The sequence below is a fragment of the Chiloscyllium plagiosum genome, chromosome 17, assembly GCF_004010195.1.
Source record: "Chiloscyllium plagiosum isolate BGI_BamShark_2017 chromosome 17, ASM401019v2, whole genome shotgun sequence".
Classification (NCBI taxonomy): Eukaryota; Metazoa; Chordata; class Chondrichthyes; order Orectolobiformes; family Hemiscylliidae; genus Chiloscyllium; species Chiloscyllium plagiosum.
The window spans coordinates 39243754-39257935 of record NC_057726.1 but is presented as its reverse complement, the minus strand read 5'-3'; the positions used below and the strand labels follow the sequence as shown (position 1 = coordinate 39257935).

The 14182-nt window shown below is 41.1% G+C and overlaps 1 protein-coding gene across 1 annotated transcript in view; it reads left to right on the top strand.

The window, feature by feature from the left end:
* The first annotated feature begins 329 nt into the window (after nt 1-329).
* dnaja2a (DnaJ heat shock protein family (Hsp40) member A2a) overlaps nt 330-14182 on the top strand; it is a 28555-nt gene continuing 14702 nt past the window's right edge. The window contains exons 1-4 of the mRNA XM_043706912.1: nt 330-485; nt 8331-8390; nt 9091-9314; nt 9395-9475. Of these exons, the coding sequence (XP_043562847.1) occupies nt 408-485; nt 8331-8390; nt 9091-9314; nt 9395-9475 (443 nt within the window). The 5' untranslated portion in view covers nt 330-407. The remainder of the gene's footprint in view (nt 486-8330; nt 8391-9090; nt 9315-9394; nt 9476-14182) is intronic.

Genomic DNA, 14182 nt, shown 5'->3' with positions numbered 1-14182 from the left:
TTCTGTCCCCGAACCCTTTTTTTTGCTTTCTGTTTCAGTGCCAGTTCTGACAAAGTTCAAGGTGATGTCCTTTTTTTTTTAGCTTGCTCTGCACCGATGTTGCTGGGCCCTTCAAGCACCCGCTTAATTTTAATTTCCCATTTGAACGGTGAGACTTTGATTTGGCATTCGGGCGGCGATGGACTCCTTGGTGACGATAGGCCCACTCATTATGAGTCAAACGAGAAGGGTCCACCATTTCTGTTCGCGTTGCTATGACACGACAGTGAGGCCCCGCCCCCTCCGCCGTGCGGTGGTGACGCCAGCGCGCTCTATGTGAGCCAGGGGCGGACGTCACTTCCTGAGCCTGCCAGATTGCGGCCGGTGCTCGAGCTTCTTCCTCTCTTCCCTCTCTCTCTTCTGTCACGATGGCGTCGGTGGTGGACACAAAGCTTTACGATATCCTCGGAGTCAGCTCCGGAGCCACGGAGAACGAACTCAAGAAGGTCAGTCACAGGCCGCCGGCGATACGCAATGATCAAAATGGAAAACAAAATTCCTCTTCTTTCCCCCCCCCCCCATAGCCGGTGGCTCTCGGCAAAATTTTAAGCTTGAGGCCTGACCGGTTAGGCCGCTGCCTTGGGTTGGTGTGTTGTGGGTAGACGAATGGCGGCGTGTGGGGAGGGGGAACGAATGGCGGAAAAAAAACCCCGAAAGTTGAGTGGGTTTAATAGGAATGAGCCGTTTTCACCCTGATTATGAGCAGAGCGGGGCCGCCTCACCGGGTCTCCCTTTGCGGGGGGGAGGAGGGGGAGGGTTGGACAGGGAGAGGTGGATTTGCCGGCACTGCTGTCGCCGGCATCCGCTCGAGTTTCCCCTCCCCTTCCTCGAAGCAGCTCGCCTGGGATTAGAAAAACACCCTTCGTTGACCGCGACACCATTTTGTGTAACTGCAACTCCCCCACCCGGACCCCGGGCCCGTCTTTCACCGCAGCCGCAGCGCCTGGGCCGTGAGCGAGGCTTTTCAGGAGGGAAGTGACGGTGATGGCGGAAGCGTTTGAAATGCTGCTGATACAATTAGCCGGGCAGTAATCTGGAAATATATCAGTTTATGTCTTCTGTCGCGGCCGGAGAGTTCAAGTGCAGGTAGATTGGTTAGCTAGAAATACAAAGTTGTATTTCTGTGAGGTTAGTCGTAAATATAAAGCTGATCAGACCAGCGTTTGAAGTCGCATTTTCGCTTATTATGTAAATATTTCCATGTTCTTGATGAATGAGTTGGAAAGATTTTATGATGGGTCGACTGCTCCAAGCGATACGTTGTTTTCGTTACTGTTGGATGAGGAAGATTAGCAAAATACTAGGTGGAATGCACATATCGATCTGACTCGATCAAAAGTAGAAATTGCTGAAGAAACTCAGCAGGCCGGGCAGCTTCCGTGGAGAGAACGTTTCGGATCCAGTGAACCCTTCTTCACCGAGTCGACTTTGTTCAGCAATTTGTTTTTGATTTGGATATCCAGCGTTCACTGTTCTTTGTGTTAGTTTAGATTTTCTCCATATCGCTTGAAAACTTGGGTATTACCTTTCTTGCTTTCTGAACTGAGATGCTTTGAGTATATTTGTACCTTGCTCTTAGAGGTCTTATAATCGTTTACAGAATTTCCTGTGTTTGGTGCTTAGAATCATAGAATCTCTACAGTATGGAAGCAGGCCATTTGGCCCATGAGTCCGCACTGACCCTCAGAAAAGCATCCTACCCAGACCTACTTCCCTACCCAGTAACCCTACATATTCCATGGCTAACCCACTTAACCTACACATCCCAGAACACTGGGCAATTTAGCATGGCCAGTCCACCTGGGAGGAAACTGGAGCATCCAGAGGAAACTCTCAGACACGAAGAATGTGTAACCACCACCACATTAGGAGTAGAATTGAACCCAGTCTCTGGCATTGAGGCCACAGTACTAACTACTGAATCACAGTGTTGTATATATTAAAGTAACTAAAGGGTCATGGTAGTTTGCTTGCTTAAGTGACAACAACTGAATGATACCACAAAAATTTGAGGCTGGTCTTGTGCTAACCTGACTGATTTATGAGACTGTTAAATTCGTTGTGAGCATATGTAATTTTGCTGGGATAGGAGTGAAATTTGGCAAGAGTTATTACTAACTTTCTGTTGACTCTGACTGGCCTTAGCATGAGGAAATAGTTTTGTCATGTCTTTTTATGGCCATTAAATCATGCTGTCTTGCCGCCCACTTTCTTATAAAAGTTTGTTTTTGTGCAAAGTCCTGGAGTCAGTGGGATTACAGTACATTGCAATAATGGTTTTCGTACAGGAACGGATTGGAAGAAAGCAAAAGGAGAAAAATACATCCTGTAAATTTAAATTTAGTTAAACATATTGTGAATGTGCAGCTTATTGTAACTGTTTTTAGAAAAACAGTATGTACTTTAACAGAACCAATCCAGAACATTAATCTGGTGAAATTTCATGAGATATATGTTGAAGCTAAGTTGGTTTACTTTGTGTTTTGGCCTGGCAGAGATTCTTTTCAATGCTCACGCTTCCAATTCCTGATTGCTTTTGTAAAGATTGTTTCTGCATGGCTTTACATGTTATACTGTATCGTGTTAACTATTCTGTTAAGAACGTTCTCAAAAAAAATTGCAAATTTCTTGTGTGCTTTCCTAATTCAGGCAATTTTTAATGAAAGATCATCTTTTAATCTTTCCACAACATGTTACCTAGTTTAAGCACTATGTTGTAGAGGGGGGGGAACCCTTTAAATCACAGTTCCCATTGTCTATTTTCATGTACCTTGGTGTTTTATTTTGTTACATGGAATGTAGGTGTTGCTGGTTAGGCATTTGGCCAGGATTTATTACCCATTACTAATAGCCCTGGAAATGTGATGAACTGCCTCCATGAACTGTGGGGTTAGTTGGGGTGAAGGAACTCTGTCCACGTTGCTCTTTAAACCTGAATATCCTATTTCATGTGGGAACTTCATAACCTTACTTTATTATGCTAAGATACATCTCTATCAAATGAACCCATTAGGTTCTAGCAAAATATCAAACTGATCCGCTGAATCATGTGTATTTGTCAGCTACGCACTAGAGCATTTAAAGTTGATTCAGATGTCTTGGCTGACCTATCATTTATGTACTAAAATCATCTAATTCAAAAGTCAACTTCATATATACTAATTTTTCAGTAAACCCTGCTCACCTGTTGGCTCGTGTTCTTTGATGTACACAGACTCCAATTTAAAATTCTCGTCCTTGCATCTACTTTGTACATCCCTGTCTCTTTAACCCTACAACTCTCAGCAATTTTTTCTTTAACTCTGATCTGCTGTGCATCCCTCTACTTATCCGTCGCTCCTTTTTTTGGTAGCTAATCCTTTTGATGATCAAACAATGTTGCTTCCTCTTTCAGACTCACTGCCTCCTCCCACCAAGTAGTGTTATAAAGTGTTAGGTTTGTTAGTTTTATAATGTATCATCCACTAAAAGTTGGTCTTCCCATTTAATTGTTTTTGGTTCAAAACATTAAAACATACAATTGCTTCAGTATTAAAAGAAAGTGGAACTAGATGAATGATTTAAGAAGAATTGTAATAGCATTGGTAGAAGTTTGGCTTTGGGATAAACATAATAAATGAAGAGAAGGGTTGATGTTCAGTGAGGGGTAATACTAGATCCATTTTCTACACTGGATTAAGGCAGGTATTCATTAAAGATCTCAGGTGAGATTAAATAAACCCAGTGTGAGAAATTGTAAAATAATGCATAATTATAATCTAAACGGAGACCTGGAGGAACAGTTATAAGTATGCAAAAAAAATTGCTTCAAAGTGTGAGTGTAGATAAAATAGTCAAATCTTCCATGTTGAGAGAAGATTAAAAATTAACAAGGAAAATGGGATTCTATCTGGATTACTCTGACGGGGAGAGGATATTAGAATTGCCTCATTGGTGTTGTAGTCTTCCACATAACCCTTTGAGGATATTTTAAAATGAGCCTGTTGTACTCCGAATCTGCAGTCCAGTATTTAGAGGAAAGCTGAAAGTTTTAGTTATCTCCAATATGTCAAATGTGCATTTGATTTTTATAAGCAGCAAAGATACTAAGTTGTTTCTTACCACAAAGCTATGTCTTATTGCAACATTAGGGAACAAAGTTAATTCTTAGGATCTTCATGAAATTTGTTCTGTGCTTTAAGGTCGTTGGTGAGAGGACTGTTTGATGAGTTAGTTTCCCTTCTGACCGAATTGTTTGTCACACTGGGCAGATAACTTCAGTGTGATTTTGTAGTTGGTTTAATGTGCCACTTGCATCCTTCGTACAGGAAATGAATGTTTAAAATGTTCACTGGTATGCTGATCAATTGGGCTGTTTTATCTTGGTGGTGTCAAACTTCTTGAGTGTTAATAGATATACAATCACCTGGGCAAATTGAATATATTTGATGACATCTGGAATTTGTAGATAGTGGGCAGCACTGGGGAGTCAGGAGGTGAGCAAATTGCTACCAAATTCTGACTTCCTTTTGCTGCCACAGTATTTACACAGCTGATCCAGTTCAATTTCTGAATTTGTTAATGGTGTATTAAATGTTGGTAGTGCCATTGAATGACCAGTAGAATTTTTTTGTTTAAAAAATGATCATGGCTTCATTCTTGATGAAGGGCTTATACCCGAAATTTAATTTCTTCTCCTCAGATGCTGCCTGTCCAGCTGTGCTTTTCCAGCACCCCATTCTTCGACTCTGATCTTCAGCATCTGCAGTCCTTGCTTTCTCTTGGCCATTTATCAGCCAAAGTCTGAATATTGTGCAGGTCTTGCTGTGGGTGGATTTGGACTCACTATTTGGTAAATTGTGAATGGTGCTGAACATTAGTTCGGTTCCCCAGCCCCGCATCCTTGCAATATTTAGTACCTCATTTAAGACTTTCAGGCAATGCATTCAGACTTCAACGAGGTTGATAAGTCTCCGGGGCCTGATGGTCTGCATCCCAAGGTACTGAAGGAGGTGGCTCAGGAAATCGTGGATGCGTTGGTGATTATTTTCCAGAGTTCGATAGATTCAGGGTCGGTTCCTGAGGATGGCTAATGTTGTACCACTTTTTAAGAAAGGTGGGAGAGAGAAAGCAGGAAATTATAGACCAGTTAGTCTGACTTCAGTGGTGGGAAAGATGCTGGAGTCTATTATAAAGGATGAAATTACGACACATCTGGATAGTAGTAACAGGATAGGACGGAGTCAGCATGGATTTATGAAGGGGAAATCATGCTTGACTAATCTTCTTGAATTTTTTGAGGATGTAACTCTGAAGTTGGATGAGGGAGATCCAGTAGATGTAGTGTACCTGGACTTTCAGAAAGCTTTAGATAAAGTCCCACATAGGAGGTTAGTGAGCAAAATTAGGGCGCATGCTATTGGGGGCAAAGTACTAACTTTGATTGAAAGTTGGTTGGCTGACTGACCTGGACAAGTTAGGTGAGTAGGCAGATGCATGGCAGATGCAGTTTAATGTGGATAAATGTATGGTTATCCACTTTGGTGGCAAGAACAGGAAGGCAGATTACTACCTCAATGGAATCAATTTAGGTAAAGGGGCAGTACAGAGAGATCTGGGTGTTCTTGTACACCAGTCAATGAAGGCAAGCATGCAGGTACAGCAGGTAGTGAAGAAGGCTAATAGCATGCTGGCCTTTATAACTAGAGGAATTGAGTATAGAAGCAAAGAGGCGCTTCTGCAGCTGTACAGGGCCCTGGTGACACCACACCTGGAGGTGTGCAGTTCTGGTCTCCAAATTTGAGGAAAGACGTTCTGGCTATTGAGGGAGCTCAGCGTAGGTTCACGCGGTCAATTCCTGAAATGGCGGGATTACCTTACACTGAAAGACTGAAGCGACCAGGCTTGTATACCCTTGAGTTTAGAAGACTGAGAGGGGATCTGATTGAGGCATATAAGATTATGAAAGGATTGGACACTCTGGCAGCAGGAAACATGTTTCCGCTGATGGGTGAGTGCCGAACCAGAGGACACAGCTTAAAAATACGGGGTAGACCATTTAGGACAGAGATGAGGAGAAACTTCTTCACCCAGAGAGTGGTGGCTGTGTGGAATGCTCTGTCCCAGAGGGCAGTGGAGGCCCAGTCTCTGGATTCATTTAAGAAAGAGTTGATAGACTTCTCAAAGATAGTGGAATCAAGGGTTATGGAGATAAGGCAGGAACAGGATATTGATTAGGAATGATCAGCCATGATCATATTGAATGGCGGTGCACGCTCGAAGGGCAGAATGGCCTACTCCTGCACCTATTGTCTGTTGTCTATTGATTTAGGGCAGAGGTGGGGAAGTTTCCTTATCTTAACTCTGGTTCTTTTGCCTTTACTTTTAATATGTATCCTCTGGTTACTGACTGTTCTGCTACTGGAAACAGTTTCTCCTTACATGTCTGTATCAAAATTCCTCTGTTAAATCCAACTTCAGTCCATTTGGACAGAAGGTCATTCATCTGAAAGATTAACTGTTCCGTGTTAACTAAATTAGAGATTTTGCAGGAAAGTATTCAGATTGAATGGTTCATATTGCTGCATTGAATTGTGAGCAATAGCCAGAAAAATACAGGTATAGTGCTGTAGGTATGTACCATTTCATTTTAATGCACATTTGATTGTTCTTGGATTGAGGTAGATGTTTTCATTGTACCAATCACTGAAGGGCATGCGTTAAATGGAGTTCTCATTGGTCCAGATTTCACAATGATAATGACAAAGCTATCTGCATTCATTGTCAATGCTGCACTGAAGCTGGCAGTCTGCACATGTGCAGAACAAAACAAATGCAGAAGTTTCTGTCAGTGATGGTATTGCTCTAGCAAATACACTATTGCGTATTCTCCAGTCCCTAAGCCATCAGTGAATTGGTAAAAGCATTCACTTTTTATCTCACAGCAAAAACCTTAGAAAATGTTACTTGCTGAATACTCTTTTTTAATTCTGTTTTTATGTTTGTAGAATTGCAGATTTCTCCATTATGATTCCATGATTGATTTTTTTTGAAATTTGTTAATATTATTTTAACTGCTAATTTAATCCAATCAATCATAATTTATTTCACTGTTTAAATTTAAATTAAAAGCGAAGAGGTTCAGAATTTTTAATTCCTGGTTGCTTTCCGAGAGAATTTTTAAATTATTCAGGGCATATGGGTTTTATTATCGCTCAACCCTGTTTGCCCTTGAGAAGGTGGGGGTGAACTCCGTATACCTATGAGCAGAATGCATTCATGTGATTGCCACTTTGATTGCTGGCATCACTGCATTCACTACTCCACTTGGTTTGTGGCCAGATTTAAACTGTAATCAGGAAAGTGAAAGTCCACCACTTCAAAGTTAATGGTGTTGCTTCACCACGTTTTACTCAATCCAGACTAGTTCTGCATAGTATCAGACTACCCAGTGTTCCTAGATTCTGTACCTGAACTGGCGCACTACTTAGGTGAGAGCGCAGTGGAATCTTTAAAATTGTTGTTTGCTCCTGAGCAAGAAAGATTACAGCTTAATGTTATTCAGTGATCCTTATTTGTGGGAATTATCTTTTTGGATGTTGCTTTGATAGCAAGGATGGTCGTCTTGCCTTTCTCAGTCAAAAAGCCACATTCCATTACAATGCAGTGTCACACCAAGAGCTATTTTTCTGGAGTCACAGATAAAAGGGGAGGAAGACAATATGGACAAGATGGTATAATTGTTCCATGATACAAGATACTTATTTTCAGATCAATTTGTTCCAGATATATCAATGTATAGTTGTACTAATCTGTGCATATTGTTGCAATGTGGACAATAGCCAGCTTTCTGGTATGACAGAGTGAAATGTCTGCTTATTTAAATCAATTGTTCATGGAATTTGCCTATTAGAAATAACTGGTGCCTTTTATACTTGAAGGAATTTTTATCATACATCTATAAATGTCATTAGGTTCATTGAACAAACTGCAATTTATGAATAAAGAAGTCCCTCCACCTTTCTTACTGGGAGAATGTGAGAACAGAAGATCAGAGTCAAAAGTGTGGTGTTGGAAAAACCTAGCAGGTCAGGCAGCATCCAAGGAGCAGGAGAATTGATGTTTTGGGCATAAGTCCTTTATCAGTAATGGAGAAAATGTCGATTCTGCTGCTCCTTAGTTGCTGCCTCAACTGCTGTGCTTTTCTAATACCATGCACTCAACTTCTTATTATACGTGTTTAAATGTGTGGAATATGATGCTGACCAACTTGATTGAGAGTTTGTTTGACCGATAATGTATTCATTTTTAAGGCATATCGCAAATTGGCTAAGGAATACCATCCAGATAAAAATCCAAATGCTGGCGACAAGGTAAAAGTGAATAACTATTTTCATTTTAAAAAAAAATTGTTTGCATCTGACATTGTGCTATGCTTGACTGAGAAATTTTGAATGAAAAGTGTGGATCATGCACATAGCTGGATTTGCTCCTTGTTCAGATACTACTTTCAAAATCCTAATCCTGGTCCAGCTGTTTATGAAAATACAACTTGATATAGTGAGCCTGTGAAAATTTCAAATGATAGTCATGCTGCTATACTTGAAAGTACACATGCTTTTTCTTTTAAACATAACCTTTACTTTCAATCATGAAGTCACAGCTCCTTACTGAGATTTGGTTCCATCATCATGCTAGATTATTGGACTGTAGAGTATATTCCATATTTGTACCTCCAGCAGGAGTCATTAAATCTTGAATAGAAATCGCTCATGGTGGATTTTCTTCAAGTTGGATGGCAGATTTACCATTCCACACTTCATTGTAGTGAAGGTTAACTGAGCAGAGTTATGGATTAAGTGAGTGCATAAATTAATTTTCATTTTCAAATAGGGCAAGTCATTTTGAGAGGGGAGTTATTATTATGAATACTCCATATATGAAGTTTCCATGTTAAAAATACTGATTTGTAACATATCTGGTTAAGTGTTTTGTAGTCTTTAACAGTAATTAGTGCTTCTTTTTGGATTGAAATTGGACAGTGCTTAAAACTTACTGTTCTTTTATCTGCAGTTTAAAGAAATAAGCTTTGCATATGAAGTTTTATCAAATCCAGAGAAGCGTGAACTTTATGATCGATATGGTGAGCAAGGCCTGCGAGAAAGCGGTGGCGTTGGAAGTGGGATGGATGATATCTTCTCACATATCTTTGGTGGGGGTCTTTTTGGATTCATGGGTGGTCAGAGTAGAAACCGTAACAGTAGACGAAGAGGAGAAGATATGGTGCATCCTCTTAAGTAAGTTATTTTTTCATTTAAAAATCTTTAGTTTACCATAAGAATTGCCTTACTAATATTTTGTTTTCCAAATTCAACAGGGTCTCTTTAGAAGACTTGTATAATGCAAAGACAACTAAGCTGCAACTAAGCAAAAATGTCCTGTGTAGTGCATGTAATGGGTAAGTTGAGCTTGAATGATTTGAGTGAAGTAGCATTTTAAAACCATTTAAATGCTTGTTTGATTTTCTATCCTCAGTATTAGTTTCCCAACTTACTATCCATTAAATGAAGGCATTGAAAATATCACTTTTGTAAGGCTTTCCTACTTAACAGTGATAGCTACTATTTGTGCTAGAGGCTCGGCAAGAAAGAGCAATGTGATATTCAACTGGTACTATGTGGAGTGGTACACATTCTTGGCATATCTTGCATTTTATGTTTAACATCAAAGAGAGTGATCATTTAAGCTTCTTAATTTTTTTTAACTACCTAAGCAATGATTATTGTATCTACCAAAGGAAAAGAATTTTGAACTCTATTAGTACCAAACATTTCTTGACCATTACTAAGCAGAATGGCACATGTTTTCCTGTTGTTCACTTTCATGAAGACAATTATTTTTGTTGAGGTATTGTTCCAGGGTGACGACTTTCTGGTACAGCATAAGAAATAGGAGTAGACCCTTGAGCCTGCTCTGCCATTTAATTTAAAACGGATCCTCTATTTCAGCACCTTTTTCCTACACATTCCCCACATGGGTTGAAGATTTTTAATATACAAAAATCTATTAATCTTTGTCTTGAATATGCTCAATGGTTGAGCCGGCACACCTCTCTGGGGCAAAGATTCACCACCTTCTGAGTAAATAAATTCTGCTTTATCCTGAGTCTTTTATTCTGAGACTATTTTCTGGTTCTAGACCTCTGCTTCTCCAGCCAGGGGAAACATCCTTCCACTGTCTGGATTCCTCAAAGAATTGTGTAAATTTGAATGGAGTCACCCCTCCATATTCTAAACTCCAGCAAATAAAGGTTCAGTCTATTTAAAGTTTTCCCACAATCCCTCCAACCCTGGAATCATTTTGGGTTTTTGTTGCATTCCGTACAGTAATGTAAGGATACCCAAGTAGAAGACCAAAACTGCACACCATACTTCAGGTGTGATCTCGCTAAAGTTCCGTATTAATGTAATAAGTCATCTTTACTCTTCTGCTCAAATCCTCCTGTCTAAAAGCCAACATATCATTTGCCTTCATTGCTTGCTGTACGTGCATGTTAATTTTCAATGATATGTGAACAAGGATATCCCAGATCCCTTTGAAACTCACCACTATCCAACCTCTCTCCATTTAAGAAATAATTTGTTTCTGCTTTTACTACCAAAATGAATGACCACATAACTGATATTCCATTCAACAGTGTATTGCCATTCACTTAGCCTCTGTAGAAGTGTTTTTGCATCCCCCTCTCAACTGAATCTCCTAGTTTTGTCTCATCTGGAAACTTGGAAATATTACATTGAATCCCTACATTAAATTTGTGAATAGCTGGGCTCCAAAGGAGCGTTTATGGGTTACTGCAGATTATATCTGCAATAAATGCTGTTGGTTGGGAATCCTATCAGATCGGTTGGAGAGACAGTAAGAGGCAATGAGGAATTTGCAACAGCATCAGTATGTGATGGATGGCAGTTATAGGAAGGGGGGAAAGTCTCAGATACAGTCACATGGGTGAACTCCAGGAAAGGTAAGAGGTAGGCACCTAGGGCAAGAGTCTTTTGTGCATCTACCCATTTCAAACAAGTATGCTGTTGTGGAAAATGCAGGGGGTGATCGATTCACAGCAGAACGTGGTACGAACAGCCAAGCTTCTGGTATTGAGACCGGCTCTAATGCAGTAAGGGGTACATAGGGTTCCAAGAGATCAGTTGTGTTAGGGGACTCTCTAGTCCGAGGTACAGACAGATGTTTCTCTGGCCAGCACTGAAAAGTCCAAGAGGTGTGTTGCTTCCCTGGTGCCAGGATCAAGGATGTCTCAGACAGGGTGCAGAATGTTCTCAAGGAGGAGAGCAGCCAGCAAGATGTCATTGTCCACATTGGAACCACCGACATAGGAAGGGAAAAGGCTGAGATTCTCACAGGAGATTAAAGAGTTAGGCAGGAATTAAGGGAGGAACACCCAGAGAGATAGTGAAGGAAGAGATCAATCTGACACTGGCACAATTGAGAACAGAAGCGAGTCAAACAGTCAGGGCAAGCAGTGACATGGTAGGACTAATAAATTAAATTGCATTTATTTTAATGCAAGGGGCCTAACAGGGAACTCAAAGCATGGTTATGAGGATGGGACTGGGATGTCATAGCAATTAGAGAAACATGGCTCAAGGATGGGCAGGACTGACAGATTAATGTTCCAGGATACAAATGCTACAGGAAGGACAGAAAGGGAGGCAAGAGAGGAGGGGGAATGGCGTTTTTGATAAGGGATAGCATTACAGCTGTACTGAAGGAGGATGTTCCTGGAAATACATCCAGGAAAATTGTTTGGGTGGAACTGAGAAATAAGAAAGGGATGATCACCTTATTGGGATTGTATTATAGATTCCCTAATCGTCAGGAAAAACTAGTAAGGAGTTCTCAATTATCTGTAAGAATACTAGGGTGGTTATGGTAGGGAAGTTTAGCTATCCAAACATAGACTGGGGCTGCCATAGTGTTAAGGGTTTAGATGGAGAGGAATCTAAGTGTGTACAAGAAAATTTTCTGATTCAGTATGTGGATGTACCTACTAGAGAAGGTGCAAACCTTGACCTACACTTGGCAAATAAGGCAGGGCAGGTGTCAGTGGGGAAGCACTTTGGGGCCAGCGACCATAATTGTATTAGTTTTAAAATAGTGATGAGAAAGGATAGACCAGATCTAAAAGTTGAAGTTCTAAAATGGAGAAAGGCCAAGTTTGATGGTAATAGGCAAGAACTTTCAAAAGCTGATTGGGGGCAGATGTTCGCAGGTAAAGGGACGGCTGGAAAATGGGAAGCTTTCAGAAATGAAAGAACGCGAATCCAGAGAAAGTATATTCCTGTTAGGGTGAAAGGAAAGGCTGGTAGATATTGGGGATGCTAGATGACTAAAGCAATTGAGGGTTTGAAAATTGTGTTGCTGGAGAATCGACGTTTCGGGCATCAGCCCTTCTCCGATTCAACTGCTCCTTTGATGCTGCCTGACCTGCGCGTTTCCAGCAACACATTTTTCAGCACTGATCTCCAGCATCTGCAGTCCTCACTTTCTCCTAATTGAGGGTTTGGTTAAGAAAAAAGAAGGAAACATTTGTCAGGTATAGACAGGATAGATTGAGTGAATCCTTAGAGTATAAAGGCAATAGGAGTATACTTAAGAGGGAAATCAGGAGGTCAAAAAGGGGCATGAGATAGCTTTGGCAAATAGAATTAAGGAGAATTCAAAGAGTTTTTACAAATAGATTAAGCACAAAAGGATAACTACGGGATAGCGCCCGACAAAGATCAGGAAGGAGGTCTTTGTGTGGAGCCGCAGAAAATAGGGGAGATACTAACCTAGTGTTTTGCATCAGTATTTACGTGGAAAAGGATATGGAAGATTTAGAATGTAGGGAAATTGATGGTGACACCTTGGAAAATGTCCAAATTACAGAGGAGGAAGTGCTGGGTGAGTTGAAATGCATAAAGGTGAATAAATACCCAGAACCTGATCAGGTGTAACCTAGAATGCTGTGGGAAGCTAGAGAAGTGATTGTTGGGCCTCTTGATGAGATATTTGTATCATTGATAGCCACAGGTGAGGTGCTGGAAGACTGGAGATTGGCTAACATGGTGTCACTGTTTAAGAAAGGTGGCAAAGACAAGCCAGGGAACTACAGACCAGTGAGCCTGACATGGGTGGTGGGCAAGTTGTTGGCGGGAATCCTGAGGGACAAGATGTACATGTATTTGGAAAGGCAAGGACTGGTTAGGGATAGTCAAGATGGCTTTATGCGTGGGAAATCGTGTCTCACAAACTTGATTTGAGTTTTTTGAAGAACTAGCAAAGAGGATTAATGGGGCAGAGCGGTAGATGTGATCTATGTAGACTTCAGTAAGGCGTTCGACAAAGTTCCCCATGGGAGACTGGTTAACAAGGTTAGATCTCACGGAATACAGGGAGAGCTAGCCATTTGGATACAGAACTGGCTCAAAGGTAGAAGACTGGTGGTGGTGGAGGGGTTTTTCAGACTGGAGGTCTTGTGACCAATGGAGTGCCACAAGGATCAGTGCTGGGTCCTCTACTTTTTGTCATTTATATAAATGATTTGGATGCGAGCATAAGCGGTATAGTTATTATAACAGGATCTTGATCAGATGCGCCAATGGGCTGAGAAGAGGCAGATGGAGTTTAATTCCGATAAATGCAAGGTGCTGCATTTTGGGAAAGCAAATCTTAGCAGGACTTATACACTTAATGGTAAGGTCCCAGGGAGTGTTGTTGAACAAAGAGACCTTGGAGTGCAGGTTCATAGCTCCTTGAAAGTGGAGTCACATGTAGATAGGATAGTGAAGAAGGCATTTGGTATGTTTTCCTTTATTGGTCAGAGTATTGAGTACAGGGGTTGGGAGGTCATGTCTGCGGCTGTACAGGTCATTGGTTAGGCCACTGTTGGAATACTGCGTGCAATTCTGGTCTCCTTCCTATCAGAAAGATGTTGTGAAAATTGAAAGGGTTCAGAAAAGATTTACAAGGATGTTGCCAGGGTTGGAGGATTTGAGCTATAGGGAGAGGCTGAACAGGCTGGGACTGTTTTCCCTGGAACGTCGGAGGCTGAGGGGTGACCTTGTAGAGGTTTGCAAAATTGAGGGGCATGGATAGGATAAATAGC